This window comes from Besnoitia besnoiti, chromosome XII (assembly GCF_002563875.1).
Source record: "Besnoitia besnoiti strain Bb-Ger1 chromosome XII, whole genome shotgun sequence".
Classification (NCBI taxonomy): Eukaryota; Apicomplexa; class Conoidasida; order Eucoccidiorida; family Sarcocystidae; genus Besnoitia; species Besnoitia besnoiti.
The window spans coordinates 1,169,282-1,188,546 of NC_042367.1; the positions used below are offsets into that span (position 1 = coordinate 1,169,282).

Consider the following 19,265-nt stretch of genomic DNA (forward strand, 5'->3'; position numbering starts at 1 on the left):
TATGACTGCAGCTCATCTAGAGCGCACACCAACTGTCATGCAGGATCTGGCTGTATAGTGAAGCTGCCATCGGGAAACCCTGTCAAGGCAGGTCCACTGACGTAGGAAACCCGTTTCATCGCAGCCTGTCCGTGTCTTCCGCGTGTGTCGAACACGCCCATTAGGGAAACTGTTTTACCGTGCTTCCACCATAAAATACACATTCTTTCGAGACGAGTTATCACGGTGCTGCGCTCTGCTCTCCATCAGCACTCTACGCCATCAGCTTTCAGGAAATCTTCCACAGTCGCCTCGAACTTTTCAGAGTTGAAGAAGGCCGTGGTCAAAGGCGCCCTGAAGAAACGGTGGTCGCCACTTAGCGCAAAGTCAGGCACAATGGCAAGAGATCGTCCTCCAATCGGGACAGAAGTGACAGAAGGGCGATCGCCAAAACCACCTGCAAAAAGCAACAGACACAACAAGAACGAAGACACTGAATCAGTCAGTCTATCACCAGCATATGCCACATACTGAGCCCCCCAACCTCCGCACGTGTCACACACCTGGCAGAAGCACATACAGAGGCTGGCGCCAAAAAACAGGATACACCATCTGGTACATGCTTCCTGTGGATCCGAAGTCGCGCATTCTCTGGGGATATATGTAGACACGCTAAATCGCTGTCGACGGGATTATGCGTGATGCAACACGGCGCAGCCGGTGCGGGGCATAGATGCTGAGAAGTGTCGTGTGTTCGTAGACACTCAGGTGAATTACTCAATGCGTCATGAAAAAACTGACGTTACCCGAACTGTAATTTTTCGGCACCAGGCGATAGAGGTTGCTGTCCGTCACGTCAAGCCGCGAGTATTCGTGCCCATCCCGTCGAGCGTCTTGCCATTGAGGTGCGAGCCACCTTTCCAGCGTATCCTCATCAGGGCGCTCGTCACCCATTGGGAGGTCAATGAACCTGTGTGCACAAAATCTCCAGACCAGATCTGGGATGTATATGAAACTCAGACAGGTGCTCGGTATGTCAATTGCCGTGTGCACTGACGAAAATAACTGGAACATAACACACCTATGTGCGCATTAGTGGTTACAGACACACACGTGAATTGTCGAGAATACTGGCGCACGTGGGGTGTGTGGTTCAGTGGGAGTCTGGTAGCTGGGGGCGAGGACCACCCCAGAATTGAATCCGTTAGCGTTTCATATGCCGTCCTGAGAACACTTGTGATATAAGCTGTGCGCGATCGAGAAGAACGTCCACTGTAACCCACGCAAGGTATGTCTGGAACTTACCCGCGATCCACCCTAATACACAGAATCGATACGACCTTCTTTGCGATATCACCCGCCCCTCCTCCTCTAAGGATGTCGATTTTCTGAGATTCGCTCTCGTAGCACCACACCCTTACACCTGCATTCGCAAGAAACGTAGACAGAGACCAGCTTTCTGTAGTCCACTGGCACACCGTGCATCGCTTGCCTACACCCTGCGGCCGCCGGGCTACACCTGAATAACAATCTGCTCTCATGCTTCATACAAAGTGGTAGTCCTCGCTGCAAGACAAAACAACCCCCAAAAGTGAGTCATCCTGCGACCGAAAATTCCCACGGCCGCATTCACTCTTTTTGACGGCTATTATATGCCCAGACCTGTCTCAAATACCGAGCCGGAGAGCCAGCCACAGCCTTGCGCGGCGCGTCCCCAAATAATAGCGAGCAGAACGTCTTTGGCTCTGTACCGGAATCAGCGAAAGCCGATAGGACAGTGTATCCAATCAGAGCGTCCCTCTTCGCCGTCTTCTTCTCCAAATCAGGGGCCACTTCGTTCCCTGCGACGACCCGAAGCGATGGGTTGCACAGGACCTGCAACAGCCTTGTAAAGATGAGCTGACGAAGCCTGCAGAGTTTGAAGAGCACAACACGCGAACAAGATCGACTCACTGTGCCCTGATACGTTGCAGCGCCTATAAAGGCCCGTGCCATGACTGCACCGCGCGCAACAGTAAAACCCAAGCGAATAGATGGTGGTAAAGTGACGCGTTCTTGATGACTCATTAATGCCGTGGAGAGCCAGTGCGGGACGACCTGGTAGTAGTAGTGCGTCGTGACTCACTTACACAATGAGTCGTCCATGCTCTTTGACCCGGATGACGTGTGACAATCCACCACTCCCCGCTCCATGTGGTGGTCACTACGTCAAAGATATGGGAAGAACCCACAAAAGGAGAAAGCCCCTGTCATCAAGATGCCAGCTGAATAAGACACAACGAGACGCGAATATGTGGGCTGTCAGTTGAGACATTATCGGGGGCCGCTTACCGATTCAAACGAGGAACCTGACGAATGACAGCCCAGCGCACAAGATCGCGGGCTGTGGCTCGGGGCAGATCGAACAGAGCATGCAGACGTCTCCAAATGGATAAAATGCTCCCACTATTCAAAAGCACCTCAAGCTGCTGATCTCCACGTCGGTAAAGGGCATAGAGGGACGCCAGATACTCCCGCCCGCCCTCCGCGTCATCGGCGTTCGAATCGTCACGGGCGAAACGGGCAGCTAAGCCGAAAGGATTCCTTGCCAAGACGAGATCAGCAGCAATTTCTGCTGATTCCGGTGCTCCTGAGGTGATCGAAGTTGTCCACACACAAAAAAAAATGTTCAGTGGGCAGTTGCTATTATCGAGTGTGTGCGTTCCGCTTAGCAGGCCAGGAAACACTCGGCAGCACATTCGTTCAACACTGAAAAGACAGTCGTACGATGGTAACTCGGAGAGACAACAGCATGTGAACCCCCTCAGCCCCGGCAAGCAGACCACATTGACACCCTGAAGGAGTGGCAACTATGCTGTAGGATCCACGTATCGGAGCTGGTATCTACAAAATAAACTCACGCAAAGATCCCAGACCGGGGCCGGGCCGAGGTGGCGTTGCAGTCGGCAGGATGAGAGCCTCTTTGATGTACGTGAAACGGTCACGGCCAGATTCGACGATGAAGTCAACAAGCGACTGGAGAGTGTGGGTAAGGAACCGCACGCTGTCTTGTTTGAAGCTGTCCAACTCCGGCTTCCCTTTCCAAATGCGCTGCAGCTCTGTCTTTACAGCGTCAAGCTCGCCTTAAAACAAGAGAGAGAGCGGACACACGTTCACCGCTGTCCTTCCCCTTTTTCGCAAGTCCCTCCATACTCCGGGTTTGAATGCATCTACTGAACCCCCCAACACGACTCAATGACCACCTCGATTCTTCCTGAAGCGGATCTCACGAAACCATAGGCACTCCCCAGACTGGGCTGGTTCCGTTGCCGCCACTCAAACAAACGAGCCACGTGCTTGAGGTCATCTTGGAAGACAAATGAACGAACTACAGCCTCTACGCGGAGGCAATACGGCTCATTGGCCGCCTCATGCAGGTTGCTCGTAAGAACCCAAGTATCCTCGGAAGATAGGGAAGCTACAAAGCGTCCAGTTTCCCGCCGTTCATAAAGAAGTACTGTCTTCCAGGCAAAGGAAGCACTTGCCACTGCGCAGGAGGAACACTTACCCACAACAGCTAGAAGGATTGACGCTGCGACACTAACAGAGAGGCATTGTGAATGTGCTTCCAGAAGTTCTTCCATACGGAGGACTTGAACAATGTGCGCCAAGTTGCACTCGTCAACAATACTGGCACTCAAGGAATGGTGCATGTACCTGCTTTGGAGGCCAAGCCCAGTTCTGTTTAAATGCTTGACAATGAACCCTCCAAGGTACGTCTTCCCCAAGCCAACATAATGAAGGAATGCGGGATCGAACGAGTCGACCAGACGCATGTCCAGAGAGCACGAAAGAAATCCTCGGCATTTTGCAGTGTCGAGGCGCTCAGAGAGGGAGGAAATCAGAAAGTCATATTCTGCCTTCAGCATCCACGCCATGATTCCAACAATGGACGGGAAACTGCTCCTCCAGAGACTGCTTTCAGAAAGCTCGTCAGAGCAGTTCGACTTCAATTAAGATTCCCTGTTTATCCGGTGTTGATTGAAACCTCGGGGGCGCCTCTGGGAGACCTGGTGAGTCATTTACTCATAAAGGTGACCTTTCTCCGCGTCAGGTGTCAGCACCGCCTAGGCATCCGTAGGAGAAGTGCTTCACATTGACACAAAAGTAGATGTCACGCACTTGCAAGCTCCAACGTGAAAAGCATTTGGAAAAAACGTCCACCCATCAAGGAGGGCTGGAAGCGAGGGTATATGCGTGACTGGAATGGCGTTTGGCTGCCACTTTGACAGCGGCAGCAGCTCAACACGATGTGGCAGCCGGACACTCCCACAACGACAGTGAAGGAGTTGAAGGGATGAATAGTTATGCAGCGAGACGTTATATGTGGAGGGGGGAGGGGGGGGGGGGGGGGGAAAACGCCAGGCACATAAACAGAACATTGAGGTCGCCCTTGCAACTACATGGACTTGATGAGACTAGATGCTAGCACGTCGATGCTGGCATGCGGACGAGGAGGGGCATGGACGGGTCCCTGTTGAAAGCTCTCTTGAGATTCTCCATGCTGCTTCAGCAAGTTGTCACGCAGCTGCCTCTACTCAATTCCTGGAATAACTGCGTGTGAATGGTTAACAAATGCTCCTTCCTTGCTATACTTCCTCGGTGGGCCCAAGAATCGACGCATGCCTCAGGCCTGGCTAGCCACCAGCATTCCGCAGACGAGTTGCCACGAATAACATCCCGAGCGGCCTTCGGGACGAAAGATCCTCCAGCAGATGGTTTTGGAAATAATTTAGTTACATCTATATTTACACCATAATTTGTAGACGAGCCTTGAGACGTGCTTGTCTAATAGCGCTCCGGACGATCCCACGTCGCCCGGTGCCAGCGGCTACGCGCCTGCGGTGGTTTGCCGTGCCCAACCCTGGCATGCACCGCGCCCGAGAGTTTCCGTGCACGTGCTGCAGGATGGCGAAGGAGCCGGGCTCTCAGGGGTCTACATGAAAAGATTAGGATTCAAATTTCAAGGCACCAGGCACTCACCACTCACAGTTTCGATTGCTCGATACCGGACGTAAAAAATTATCTGTCTCTGGCCTTTCCAAGCAGAGCCGTCTTGCGCCAGATATGTAGGCAGACGGCACCCGTGGGAAGAATCCAAGCAACATGACCGTCAACTCAAAACCACAGGCAAAACAGCGCGCATAAATTAGTCTGAAGCGGATATTCGGTGTCAACCAAACCGACAGAGACCGCTGATAGTTTCGCTGCGCAGCTACCGCGTGATCATGCCAGTCCTGTTCCATACGTACTCCTTCATAAAGGACGTCGTGTCTACACCAGTCGGTTTTTTCTCCGTTCTATTTAGCGAAAATCGGAGGTGCAAAGATTTAAAGCAGTCTAGCCAGTAGACAATTATGCGCCGTGACAGCTGGAGCACCGTAGACAGAAGGCTACATTTTTCTGCGGTCGCCGCTCGCTTGTGTCCCATGCCGGGGGCGACTGTGAGTTGAGAGCGACTATGAGTTGAGATGTTAGTGAAGAAACAGCCAATCCGGAAAGTAAACCGCTGCACAGGTGAGAATCTCTTTAAGAAAGACGACCAGAATGCCGTCTTAATTATATTTGTTGGAGACCATGACGTTTCATCACCCGCCGCGCCGTTGCGACGTGCCACTGTGGGCATCAACCACCGGCGGACACTCGGCATCGGAGTTCTCTTCCGTGTTCCTGTTTCGGTCATCAAATGGCGACAGTATGAATTGATGGTGTTCACGGGAAGCGGCTAGAGTTAACATCTTTCGACTCAATTCCTTACTACAAATCTCGGTGTCACTGAAGATCACTGAAGACAACAAAAGTCGAAGTTACTCTTGGCGTGGCCAGTTACCGGGGGCGTGACAGTGTCGACTACCAGATACGTATCTGCCCCCTCTCTCAACGAAGCTTATTGCTTTTTGAGTCTCTTGCCTAAATTGGGTAATCTCTGAGTGAGAGCCTGTAGGATATCCCTCGGACTAGTCTCGGCTGACCAAGGAGTAAAGGATCCAGTAGTGGCTCCCAGGGGGGTACTGGGGAGAAAGGAGGTCCGGGTTTCGAGCCGTTGTGCATCGGCACGACGGCTGTATCCCGTTCCTGCGCCCCGTACCTCACACGTGACACTGTTAAGCCAGGGAAATCGCAACAGAGGCAGGTCTCCGCGCCCAACCGTGTAAAGGCGACGGCTGGGCTATGGTGCCGGCACTCAGGGGTAGTATATCAGTTCCACAGCGCGATGATGGAGTCAGGTGGCAGGGGACATCCGTACTTCCTTGTAAATTAGTTGCAGGCACCTTACTTTTCAAGGCGGCGATAGTGGACAGTTGGTGCAGCGTGAGAGGGGAAACATGGGGAGCAAGACTAGGCTTCTTGCTGTTTCTGAGGAGGCAGGTCCTTGCTCACCTCTCCTGGGGTACCCCGAACATTTTGTCCTGCACTCGCTCGAACACAAGACTAACCTGAGCTGGAGCTATAGACCCGACAGAAACGGCCACCACGTGCTTCCCGTGGGTGAGCCACCCGACCACTAAGCAGCAGAACTTGTTCCACGGCTCGTGTCATGGTTGAAAATGGTGCGCTGGCTGTTTGCAGGCCCGGAGTTCCTGCAGTAACATTACCCTATGTGTTCTGCAAACCCGATGGTGACACGATGACGGTGGCATCGCGAGACATCGCGAGAAAAAGTGCTGAACGCAGATTGCGGTCTTCCTCAGCGGCAACGGATTTGTCATTATGGCAACAAATCAAATCGTCCGCACACGTTTGCGACGAGGAATACGCACTCAAGCGACGTACAAGATTCGCGAAGGCTGCAGAGAGTCACCAAAAGTTCCCGTGACCCTATCTGGAACGTACTTCCTGTTTCGTCTGTGGCACTTCTTCAAGTGCCTGCGGCCGGAGATATCGCGACGGTTGTTCGGCCGTTAGTTTCCTTGGTGAAAAAACCCGGTCGCTCATGGAGGCACGGGGCGGCACTCATCGTCACATACGTTTTCCTGCGCTTTCCGCTAACCACCAGCGGGACGTACCGGTGACAGAAACGTGTGCTGAAAAAGCTGGGCGGCCGTCCAAGTGGCAGACCCGCACGCATCGCCTGCGACTTACCGCCGTCCGCCTCACGCGGAACAATTCGGTCTGCGGTGCCACCCAGAACAGCACTCTCCCTAAGTTTGTTAGTCGTGGATCCCTCTAAACGTGGCAGATCTCACCTCGTACTAGATTAAAATATGCGGCGCCTGCCGAAAACAGACCTTGCGAGGCCACTCATCCGCCACACGGAATCGGGAGCAGCTCGACGTACATGTTGCGTCAAAGATGCACGCCTGCTTTCTGTCCACAATATGTGCATCCACCGCTGTTTCTGCCTAGTGAAATGTCCTTTTCTTAGGTGCCACACGCATTTGCTCTCTTCAGCACTTGGTCGAGGGCAGTCTTTTCACTTCGTCTCCCGCTGGAACATAGGAGTCCAGGTGGTGTCCATGTCTGCCTATCATCGAGAATTTCATGTTGACGCCTTGTTCCGGCCTCTTCACGAGAACCCGGCAGGGTCCCGTAGATTTTGCCTGATGAGTTTTGCGATGCCGACTGCAGAATTTTCCTCAGTGTGGTCGCTACTTACTACCGGAACGGATGTCCTCCACAGCTTTGACCAGCACGACGCTCGCGTTCACAGGGATTGTATTTAACCTGACCGTTTTTTCTTTGCTTCGATATAGGGTCTCGAGCAAAGGTTAATTTGCGAGATGTCGAGACTTCTCGTACGACCTGCGGTTCATGGAACTGGCCGTCTGTAGTGCCGCTTTTTTCGTTCGCCGCTTTGAAGGTCCAGGAGCAAAACTGTGCCTGCGCGGTTGGTAGCACCACAAGACCCGTCGAAGGCACCGCCCGCCTGCGCCGGGCCTCTTCCCCCCAGCCGGTTGCCATACCCTAGTAGTGACCTCGTAGCAGTAGTAGGCAGCAGCGGTTAGCATGATTTAGTGACGCCTGTCGGCCCTTTCCAGCTTTACAAGGTCCGTTGTTGTCTGGCAGCTGCCTGCGCCGTGCTGGCGTTTCGTGGAGGCTTCATCAAAGCAGACTGAGGTCGTGGAACGAATGGAAGGGTCATATGAACTGTTGCGCCGCGAGTAGTCGCCCGCCCCCCTACAGAGAAACCGCGCGTTCGCGCTCGTGTAACACAAATCACCAGGGGAAACGGTAGAGAGGAGGCGAAGACTGGTGTGTGCTCTCTTCTTCCCTCCGGCGGCGCGCGTGCGGATGTCGTGTCACTCCCTCGCCTTCGAGCAGCCCAGCCGAGCGCGGTTCTCGTTGTTTTTGCGCCCGTTATGTTTCTTGGGCGACACGTGAGTTCTTCACCCAGCTACAACACGAAGGGGGGCGGGGTAGCACGGCACATTATCTTATTACCTTCTCCCTTTTTCTTTTTCGCTGTTTTCGTCCTTCAGGGAGGGCAGCCTTCCCAGCGAGTTTCCCCCTCTGCTAGGGAGGAGGAAAGTAGCAATTTGCTTCTCCATCTCGCGTAACTCTCCGCTTGCATCTCGTTTTTCGGCATTCCTAGACGGCAGGGTCGAACTTCTGCAGCAGGGTGATAAGAGAGAAGGCTTTTCGAGTTCGTTCGTGTTTTCGTGCCGTGCATTTTCATTTCTTCCGTTTGGGATTTTCTTCCTATCTTTTCAAAAATATGCTTGTGCGACGGGCAAAAAAGGATCCTCCTGAAAAACGTCTTTTCTCCCTCTTTGCAGCCCTTGGAACTCACTCTGGGAAATCTCGCTAAACTTGGTGTGGCAACTCTACGCGCCTGCTTGTTACCGCTGCCCTTCCTGCAGCGTTAGTGATTTGTCTGTATACTCGGACGACGTTTCCTTCGCTTCTTGCTTACGTAGTTTCGCCCTTTTTTGTGGTCCAGCAGATATCACAAATTCACTGGAGCGCCGGCTGCTCTCTGTCTCTCTCCGTCTCTTGGTGTCAACCATCCTGTATCTTTCTTGCGCTCCCTTTCCTGATCAAGTCTGTACGATGTCGGCAGATTTTTTTCTTGGTAACTGAGGACGCGCATGAAGAGCCGTGCCGAGGGCTCCCGCTGTCACCGACGTGGAAGCTTCTTTAGGCGACCTGGCTTTGGTCTTTCTAACCGTTTTCACCGCTTTCGCGCTCTCCCAGGCCCTGTCAGCGGTTCGACGCCGCGTGTGCCTACAAGTGACCGTTTCCTTCTCCCTTGTTCTCGCCAGTGAGGTCACTCGCGAGTGACGAAATGCCGTTGTCTCCGGCTCTCCAGGCCGGGATGATGACTTTACTGCATGGGACATCTAGAAGGATGCTTGTGCCGCGCAGCATCGCCTGAGGAGACTATGATGAAGCGATTGCGATGTTCTACGGAACAGTGAGTTGTTCCACCAAGGCGAAATCTGACTGCAGCTTCCTGCGTCTCGAGTGATTGAGCCGGTGGCGGGACACAATCTGGCTAGGATCTTGTCCCCCGTGTGCGTTTCCCCGAGGTCGAATCGGTTGTTTTATAAGTAGGGGCGGCTGTGGTTTCGTGTCCGCCCCCGTACTGCCCCTTTGTAGGGTTTCTTTCATCCATACCGAGGGGGGGGGGTCGTATCGTCGATTGCAGAGAATTGTGCGCTTTGTGAAACGCTTTTCTTTGACGCCGCCTGAGGTGGTCAGCCCTGTGGGCCCCTATCCAAGCCGCAGGACCCGTGCGGCCTGCATTTGGGAGCGGAAACATAGAAACATGGAAGAGTCAGAAACCCTTCCAACTCTTGCGTCTTCTCTCGAGTGGTTCTCTACGCCTCCGCAGCGCGTCCGCGGCATCCTCGCGGCAGGCGCGGACGGCTTTGTGAGGAGCTGCGTGAAATCAAATGAAGGAAACCCTGACTCGTTTTCCTCTCCCGCTCCTTCTCGCCCGGGTCCCCAGTCTTGGGCTGATGAAAGACGAAAGTTCCATGCAAGCGCTGCGATGCCGTCTGCGCGGCCGCCTACCTCCTCACGTGCGCTGTCCGTTGCAGAGTCTCCTCGCGTCCCGGCTTCGGCCGCCGGGGTCGACGGCGGCGGCTCCCATTCAGAGGCCTGCGGCGGAGGCGCGTTGCTGTCTTGCGTCTCATCGTCTCCGACCGCCAGACCGCCCACACTGGAGAGCGGAGTCTCTTGTCTCCGCGACGTGGAGACCGAAAGCATGGGGGCGAGTGCGAGGGTCACCCGCAGCCAAGAGGACGCATCGTCGACTCCAGCTGCGGCCGCGCCCACGCGGGTTAAGACAGAAGAGGACGGAAAGCTGGAAAAGTCTCCGAGTTCTTTTCCTGCTCGCACGCTCGAGAGAAGCACTTGCGCAGAGGACCGGCTCAGTGGCTCTCCGTGCCCAACGTCCACGTCGTCATCTCCATCTCTTCTCTCGTCGTCGACAAGCAACTCCGTCGAGTGCTTCGCCGCGTCGACTAGATGCGCGCCGGAGAAGACAGCCTCTCTCCCTCCTGCCCGCGCGTGCGCGTCTTCCGCGGCGGCTGCGGTGAATCGCGGCGGCGCGCTGTCGGGGGATATCCGCACAGAAGAATCAAGGCCGTCAAGCGGTTGTGTCTCGCGTCCTGAGCAGGGGAACGAGGTTGTGTCCTCCTCCTCTTCTCACGCGGGGCTGACGTGGATTTCTCGTACCCACCCTTCCATCATCGCGTCTCCGCCCTCTTCTCCGTATCCGCGCCAGCGCGAAGGCGACGCCCCTCTCAGTAAAACGTTCTGGCTCTCCCCCTTTCCGCCGCCTTCCAAGGACGGGGCTGACGGCGCGTGGAAAGACAATCCAGTGGGGCGGTGCGACCAGCCTCACGAGAAATGCGCTCCTGCGTTCGCCTCCTCGTCTGCATGTGGCGACGACAATGGGAGGTGTAGCGGAGGCGTAGCGGATCAAGAAGAGGATGCACAGAGGCTGCCATCGTTGATGAGCAACCACAGCGAGTCTGCCTTTTCGTCTTTTTCTTCCTCGTCGCTGTCCTGCTCCTCTGCCGCGTCGTCGTGTGCAGCCCCCGCCGCACGCGCCGTTCCGCCGGCTCCATGCTCCACAGTCGCTGAGGTTGCTGCGTTATTTGATCCCTGCCCGTGCGAGGATTTGTTTTTAGAGTCCTCTCCTGCGACAGCAGACTTGACCTACTCCACGCTGCTGCCAGGCTCTGCGTTCCTCGAGCGTGAGTTTGTCTCGTCTTTGTCTCTCTCACTCCCCGCAGTTATTTCCTTCTTGTTCTCTCTTTTCAATGGGGATCCGCGCTTGGGCTTGCTCACCCCCACGGCGAAGTTCATGGCTTGGCGCTCCCTCGTGTATCTCGCCGACCTGCATTCCGGGAAGCTCTCGGCATCCCCGGCTTCAGTGGAAACAGCAGCAGGGGCCCTGGGGCGGGGTGGATATCGAGCTGCTGCGGCCCGCGGGCCTTTCTACCGGGGCTCTCACGCCCAGCAGAGTAGCGCTTCGCAAACTGGGCCTTTTGAGTGTGTCGCGACGTCCAAGGGGAAGCGATCCGTACGCCACGCCGTAGTTGGAGACAGGCCGGCGTCATCCACAGGTAGCCAAAGCTCCTCCGTTCCCCCTTCTCTTCCGGCTACGCTACGCAGCTCGGGGCCTCTGGGGACCGGTGCGCCGACCACAGCGTCGTCGCATACGCGAGGCCTGTTTGGGAAGGCGCCTCTCGCGTCGTCGAGGCCGCCGGTGTCGCAGGACAGAGCGGACGAGAAGAGGCACGAAGGCGGAGCGACACCTCCCAGTAGAAGTCTTGGTAGCTTCGATTTCTTTAAAATTCCGCGAACCAGTTTGCCAGGCCTTCCGCGGGGCCCCGAGGGAGACAGTGAAGCAGACGCACTGAAAGCGGCGGAGGACCTCTGGGCGGCTGCAAGGGCCGCCAACGTCGCCTCCGCTACCGACGTTTCCAGCACGCATGCGCCTGCGCCCTCGTCCTCTGGATCTCGGCGTCAGCGTGGCTCTGCGGAGGACGCGAACGACGGCGGGGTCGCACAGGCTCCCTTGGATGAGGCCGGCGGCAGCGGGGCTGGCGGCAGCCTCGCGAAGGTGGGGGCGGTCGACAGGGCGTCGCTCGGAGGTAGTGGCCTGGGGACAGAGGAGCAAGATGCCCAGCAGACTCGCTCGTGGCGAGGCGAAGCTGTAGACGCTTCAGTGCAAAGTGGAGTGCCGCAGGCTCGCCGGACGGGGCCCGAAACAGCCGCGCCGCGCAGTGAGGCTGACCGAAGCCGCAGAGGACAGGGTGGTCACGCGTCCCTTGAGGACGACAAGGGCAAACTTGATACCAGAAGCGAGGCTTCGTCGTCACTCTCGTCCTCCTTGCCTCCGTGCGCAGGGCCGCCGTCTTCGTCGCGAACAGCCTCGTCGGTGCGGACGTCGTCTTCCCCGCAAGGCGAAACTCAGCTTCAAGAACAAATCAGCCTCCTGCTCCAAAGTGGGGACGAGCAGCAAGTCGTGGGCTACGAAGAAAATTTCCCGCGCTTCGTGTGCGGAACTATTGATCGGCGGTGGGCGCTCCAGCAGAGAACTGTCAAGGTTCCGCTCGACAAAACCGTGTCTGTTTCCTGCGGCAATCAGGGAGCGAAGGAGCAGGCCGAGAGACGTGGAAGCATCTCGGCCGTCGAGGGCAGCAAGAAGAAACCGGATACGCATTCCGAGAGCACAGCGGGGAGAGACAGAGGAACCGGGAGCATGATGCTCGAGCTGCAGTTCGAGGAAATTCGCTATAGCGCGGCCAAACGCATGTGGCCCCGAAAAATCACTGTCCTCCCCGAAAGGCTTGCAGCTGGTAAGTGGGAAGTAGCACTTGGAGCTGCACCTCCGCTCTTCTCCGTGCGTGTTGACAGCGTTGCACTTGCCGTCCACCATCTCGCCCCCTTTGCTGTTGCGGTCCCGACCGTTGTTGCTTTTTCTGCGAAGACCCAGTCGGCGTTGGTGAGGCCTTGCCGTCGTCACGTGCAGTGTAGCTTCAGGTTAGTCTGACTAGGGTTGCATGCGCTTCGTCCGTTGGTTCGCTTGCCACTTTTCCTTTGTGCCTTTCGCAGGCTTGCAAGTTCAGGTGGCGTGCTACGCGAAGGTGCTTGAGCGCGGCGACAACTCCGTGAGCAGCCGAGAGAGCCGACTCGGTTGGACCGACGAGGAGAGCAGGCTCGTGTGGAGAGACGGAGAAGTCACCAAAGTTCTTCCTGCGTCTGGCGAGATCTACGTGCGCGTTCAGGCGAGCTACCAAGACTACAAGGTGAGGCGGTCGAGCTGGGCCTGTCCGCCGCCGCGTTCACGTTGGCGTGCGGCCGTCTTTTCTCTCTGCTGCGTCGCCCCGCCGGCGCCCGGTCCCCTAAACCCAGCGTGCCCCCGACGACGGGGTGACGGTTGACCCTCGTGCTGTGTGGTGTCTCCTTTCTCGCAGAGCATGAAGTACTCCGTGACAGACTTCGTCCCTCCGTCTGTGCCGGTCGCCCGCCCCCACGACAAACTCTGGCGGCTCCGGCCGCCGCTCGCCGAGGCCGCCGGCGACCTCTACCCCGGCTCCTGCATCTGCATGAGCATCACGCCGACCGCGCCCGCCACCTGCGCCACGGGTCGACCGGTCTTCTACGTAGATGCCGTCGTTCATCAGGTCTTCTACTCCACAGAGGACGCGCGCGAATGCCGCCGGCGCTGCGCCAAGTACCGCGCGGAGCACCTCGCCGCCTCCTCGGGTCTCGGCGCCCAGACGGGCAGCGCACGCTTCTCAGCAAACCCATTGGCAGGCAAAAAGAAAGGCGAAACACAAGCGCCGGCCGCCGGCTCTAAGCGCCGAAGGTCGGGAGGGGACGAGGGGAAAGCCTCCGCGACTGGGCTCGAAGACGCGAAGAAACAGGAGGACGCTTCCAAGGCGCCAGCGACGCGCAGCACCCGACTGCAGCTCCGCTCGTCGTCGGCGAGAGAGAGTCACAAGGCGCCTGGCAGACCTGCCTCCTCCTCCGCTGGTCCGCCGAGTGTGGCGGGCAAGCCTCGTACACGAAGCGCGACGAGTTGCTCTGAAGAGCCTGGCGCCGCCCGAGACCGGCGAGAGAGTCCGCGCGGGTTCGAGGGAGAGACGGGCGAGGGCGGGCGAACGACGCGGCCGTCTTCGCCTGCTGCGTCGGCCTCTGTTGAGATGCGTGAGGTGAACGAGCGTGAGGCTGAAAAGCGTGAACTGCCTGTCGAATCTCTGGTTCACCCGATTGAAGGCCTTCGCTGCCCGCGGGGCCGGAAACCCGTTGAGATCCACGTTCTGCTGTTGTCTGGCGGCTCGTTGACCGAAGACGTGTGCCGAGTCGCCGGCAGGCAGATCCTGAAGCTCCCTTACGACCTCCACGCGCATTTTGACGAACTGGCGCCAGACACTTCACGTCACCTTCCTGCGGACAGCTTGCCAGACAAGTGCGACGAAGCGGCGTCTGAGAAGGGTGAAGATCTGTCTACCGCAGGCGCGTCGACGGCAACCGGGAGCAACGCGTTCTCCGAAGAGCTAGGCGCAAAGCAACTGGCGAATTCGCGAGAGCCCAAGGCACCCAAGCCTCCCCAGCTTTCCTCCGCTATCGGTCCCGCGGGGCAGACGATGCCAATGAAGCTTCCGCGAGCCTCCTCGCAAGCGAGTGCCTTCATGTGGGTGGTTCCCCGGGCTCTGAGCCACGAGGTGGCCTACACAGCAAAGGGCAGGACGCGGACGTTCAGCTCCGATTACTTCTTCCCCGCTCTCCATGCCAGCGGGGGGGCGTCCCATCATTCGGACCACCGCGGCGGGCAGGGCGGGACGCCGAGCTCCTCGTCGCTTTCAGCTGCGCCCTGCCTAGCGGATCCCAGTCGCTGGGAGTCGCGAACCAAGGACCGGGCGAAGGACTGGCTGGACTATCCGCCGTTTGTGCTTTGCTGCTTCCGGTTCCACCCGGACAGCCGGTACTACCGAGGCCACACGCAGCTGCTACGGTATCTGCAGCCCGAGTTGGATATCACTGCTCTCACAAAGGGGTCGTGGAAACTCAAGTTTCCAGTGTATCGCGCGCAGCCTGAAGACGGGGGCCAGCTCTTCATGCACCCCTCCAGATCTGCACTCGAGCCAGTCTTTTCCGTGGCCGCTGAACGCCTGGCAAAGAGTGATGAGAAGCGGGAAACAGAGGGGCGCGGCGACGGGAAGCGCCCTGGAAGTAGCGCCGCCTCTCAGGGCCAGTCTGCATTCGCGGCAACGCCGGCCGCTGGCTCGGAGAGGGAGGATTGTCTGGAGCTATCTCCTTCGCCGGATATTTCTTCGGGCGCGGCGTCCCGGAAAGTGAGTTCCGCCGAAGTGGAAAAGAAAGTTGGAGTCGCAGTCGCAAACTCGCCTGAGAAGAAACGGGGAGAACTGGATGCATCTCGGAGGGAAACGGCTGAAGAGGACGAGCAGGGCGGAACGGCGTCCAGCGTCAAGGAGGAGACTGCGCAAGCCTCGCAGGGAGCAGCGAAAGACGCGACGAGTCACAGGTGGACTGCGGAGATCAAGTGCGAGCAACTGGCGCGGACGATGACAAGTGAGGAGACTTCCAGCGACGTTCCCCCGGGGAGAGAAGGCATCAAACGAAAGCAGGAGTATCCCGAGGAGGACGAGTTAGAGGACGGGGACAGAACAAAGAAAGATCGACAGACACGCAGGGAGCAGACCATCGCAGGCCAAGAGAAGCCGGTGGCGGAAGCTAAAGAGAGCGCCGGCGGGGCTACCATACATACGCACAAACGCACCGAGAGAGCAGACGGGCGAGAAGACGAGTCCAGGCTTGTGAAGCGAGGCAAGATCGGCTGGGAATCTCCTCGGGACTATGCTGCGTGGACGGCTGGGCGACGCTCCGCTAGGACCACCAGCAACCAGAGTCTAGTTGACGATAGGCAGAGGCAGGAAAGCGACGGCGCACTGAACTCATCGCTGCAGAGAAAACGTGGCGCGGAGACAACGGCGAACGCCGGGGCGGGCGCTGTGATGGGAATGCAGGGAGAGGATGCGGCGAATGGCGCGGAAACGGTGAGCAATGCAGCAAGGCGCTTGTGGACTCTTGGAGATATCAAAGAACGTTTATGGCGTTTTTTAGCAAATGACAGAGCCCGCCGAAGTGAGCTCGCCCGAGAGCATCTTCTCCTTCAGAGGGAAGACGAAGAGGATGAGGACTCGGCGTGGCAACTGCGTGCCGCTGCGGCCGCCGGCGGGGTCGTCATGGGCCAGAGCTGGCGCGGAAGCGGCGAAGGAGTCGCGGACGGGGATGAGGCGAGGCCTGCGCAGAGTCTGCGGCCCGCTGCCCGGGGGCTGGAGGCGTACGGTATGCGTTTCGTCGCAGGGATCGGCAGGGGACCCCAAGCCGCGGGCGCGGAGAAAGAGGAGACAGACCGATGGAGACAGGGGGAGTCTGGCGGTTCGCTTCTGGCGTCAGACCCGTGGCGAGGCGGGAGCGTAAGTTCTTCTTCCTCGCCTCGTCTCGGGGGGGCGAAGACCGACGACGAAGACAAAGCAGAGGGAGAGAGGGTCGGCACTTCGGGCCTGTCAATTTCGGACGTCGCGAGATTTCTCCTGAAGCAACAACCGCTTCAGCGTGCGGGAGGGGAGGGCACCGCGGTATGGGCGGCGCTTCGTTCGCCTCCCTGCGTCACAGTGAACCGGACGATGCATTACACTCCCTCGTCGCTGCAACCGCCCCGCTCAGATGCCTCGTCGCTTTTTGACCGTTCCGCCGTCTCGAGGCGCTCATTTGTGTCTCCACGCGATGGGGAAGATACCCGAGAAGAAGGACTTCTTTGCCAGCGTCCTTCCGCCCAGGACGGCGGCGGTCGCCTGCGTGAAGGGCGGGGTGCGGACGGCAGGGAGAGCAGGAGTGGCGAGACGTCGGGCTTCTGTCTGTCTCCCGAGGGCAGCGTTAAGGGAGGAGGAAGGGAGCTAGAAGCGGCCGGCTCGCCCCCCGCCCTGCATGGCGAGAAGGGACGCCTACTCGAGGATCTGTGCGCGCTGGAGGAATCGCTGCTCAGGTGCGACGGCGCCTCGGCTCTGGTTAGCCTTTTCAAGAGGGGCTACGGACGCGCAGGCGATGCACAGGATGAGGAGGCGAGGGCTGGGGCGGGACGGCTAGAACGGACAGAAGAGGCAGAGGACGGCGTGGAGTGCGAGGAGACAACGGCCAGGCGCGGAAAGATAGTCCTGGGGACGGGTTTGCCCTATTCAGGAGCGGGATCGAGCGCCGACGTTGGTCACCTCGAGGCAACTGGAGAAGAAGAGGTCCAACGCCAGGGGTCGCCCACGGATGCCGACGGCGGCGTAGAGAGCCAGTCCTCACGCGGACGAGTTGGCAAAGGCAGCAGCCCATTCGAGAGCGGCGAAAGCAGCCGGCGTCCTAGCCACGAGACTGGAGTCCGCTGCAAAGACGCGGTGGAGCCATCTCGTCTTAGGTCAGAACACCAGAAGAAGGATTCAACAGTGCAGGACGAAGGGGGAGCAACTTCAGGAGGAGAGAGGACGAGTTCAGCGACTATTGTACGGCGGTGTCACAGCGGAACTTCTAGCGCAGCTCCGAGTCGTAGGTCAAGTACTCCTCGCTCTCGGTCGCTTGGCGTGAATGAAGACGAGGTTGACAAAAGTGGAAGCAGCTCCAGGGGCAGTGTAGATAGACAGGGAGGCCGAGACGCCCCTCGTTCGAGACGCCGGGATCCGTCACCGCCCGTTCAGGCTTCGGAACGGACGCAAAAAGAGGCGACAGATGGCGGAAGGTCGTCCGCGGCGTCAGCGTCCGTTGATGACGAAAGTGCTAGACGACGAGAGGAAAGAAGCCGTGGGGCGGCGGCAGCGACGGAGACAGGGGTTGTCTCTCCAGCTGGAGGCGCCGTCTCGCCGACGGGCTCGCAGAGGAAAAAGTCGTCCCTCTCTGTCGCTTCCTCGCCAGCTGCACCTTGTTCGCGCTCTCGTTCCCCCTCGACAGGGGGCACTCTCAGGAGCCCAGTCCGAGCAACGCATGCAGCGCTGAAGCCGCTGTCGCCTTCCAGTATCCACGCAGAGAAGGACAAGAAGGCAGCAGTTGCTGACGCGGCCAGAGCCTCTCGAGGAGTCGAGGGGGATCCAGATGATCTCGCGTCGCCCCTGACGCGCTACGGTTTGAAGGCGTGCAGAAGGACTGGCATATCCGGTTTGGCGTCGTCCTCGCCTTCAGTTGCATCGCCCTCGGCCGACAGTGGCGCCTCGGCTGCAGCTTCGTCCAGCCCCGCCGGCGGGCGGCGTTCTCCAGCGGGTAGGCGTGCGGGGGGGGTCGCGACATCGAGCGTCGCGAGCTCTTCGCGGAGAAGCTCGACGACGTCTCTGGTGGAGGGTCAGTCCACGCTTGGCTTGCGCAACTCGCCGGCGCTCTCTGCGGCTTCGGTGGACAGTTCTGCGAGCAGTGGAAGAAAGAGTCTCGCCTCGCTTCCAGCGGGAGCAAGCGGAGGGCCTGGAGGTGCTGCTCCAGCTCCGTACTTCACACGCTCTCGGCAGCCGCGCGCCGCAGGAGTAGATTCGGCAGACAGTCTCTCGGCGACTGTTTTGGAGAGAGGTCAGGGTGAACACGACGAGGCTCCTGCTGCCGAAGTAGACGTTGGTTCGCCTGCAGCGTCTGCCAGTTCGTCCCGCCACTCAGGTCGCTACAGGAAGGCTGGAGCGACGAGCGCTCCTGGGGCCGGAAGTGCGGGGAATTTTGCTTCAACCCCTAGAGGGTCAGGGGCGGCAGGCGAAGACGGCGCTGGTCCGCGCAGGGCCGCAGGCCACGGCAGTAGCGCGAGCAGTCACGTTAGCTCTAGAAGGGGGTCGGGAGACGTGCCCAGTTCGGGCGGACAAATCAGCGATCACGGGGAGAGAGAGAGGGACGCTGCATCGGGCCAGTTGCGGCGGCCTGGTTCGTCTCGTTCATCCGTTCAGTCACATATGTCAGCCGACCACGGTGATCAAACAGACGGGGGCGATCCTGCGTCCGCGGAGAGTGCGTCTCGGCGTGCGACGAAAAGACGTATCGCGCTCTCCCGCACGACTTCGGAGGCAGGGGTTGTGAAAGCTACACGTCGGGGAGGAGGGCTTGGAGATCAGGGGAGAGTGGCGTTGGCGGGCGCGCAGAGCAAGAGACCGCGACGCGCCGCTGCAGAGGGTGCATCTCGAGCTTGGACAGAAAAGCATGAGCTGGAAAGCCGCGTCGTTAAGCATTCAGAAGATGTGCGAGACGCCACCGTGTCAGACGTGGAAGAGAGATCAGCGGCACGCGATAGCGACGAAGATTTCGAGCCGTAG

The 19,265-nt window shown here is 58.5% G+C and overlaps 2 protein-coding genes across 2 annotated transcripts; one reads left to right on the forward strand and one right to left on the reverse strand.

Annotated features, from left to right (window-relative positions):
• Nucleotides 1-245: 245 nt before the first annotated feature.
• Nucleotides 246-3,896, reverse strand: BESB_023630 (uncharacterized protein; the record flags this gene model as incomplete). Its single annotated transcript, XM_029361065.1, has 7 exons — nucleotides 246-436; nucleotides 786-949; nucleotides 1,285-1,402; nucleotides 1,731-1,888; nucleotides 2,311-2,605; nucleotides 2,880-3,101; nucleotides 3,527-3,896. 7 exons carry the CDS (start codon nucleotides 3,894-3,896, stop codon nucleotides 246-248), a joined length of 1,518 nt encoding a protein of 505 aa, XP_029215880.1.
• A 5,831-nt stretch (nucleotides 3,897-9,727) lies between these two features.
• Nucleotides 9,728-19,265, forward strand: BESB_023640 (uncharacterized protein; the record flags this gene model as incomplete). The annotated part of the gene is made up of 3 exons (XM_029361066.1): nucleotides 9,728-12,776; nucleotides 13,033-13,226; nucleotides 13,395-19,265. 3 exons carry the CDS (start codon nucleotides 9,728-9,730, stop codon nucleotides 19,263-19,265), a joined length of 9,114 nt encoding a protein of 3,037 aa, XP_029215881.1.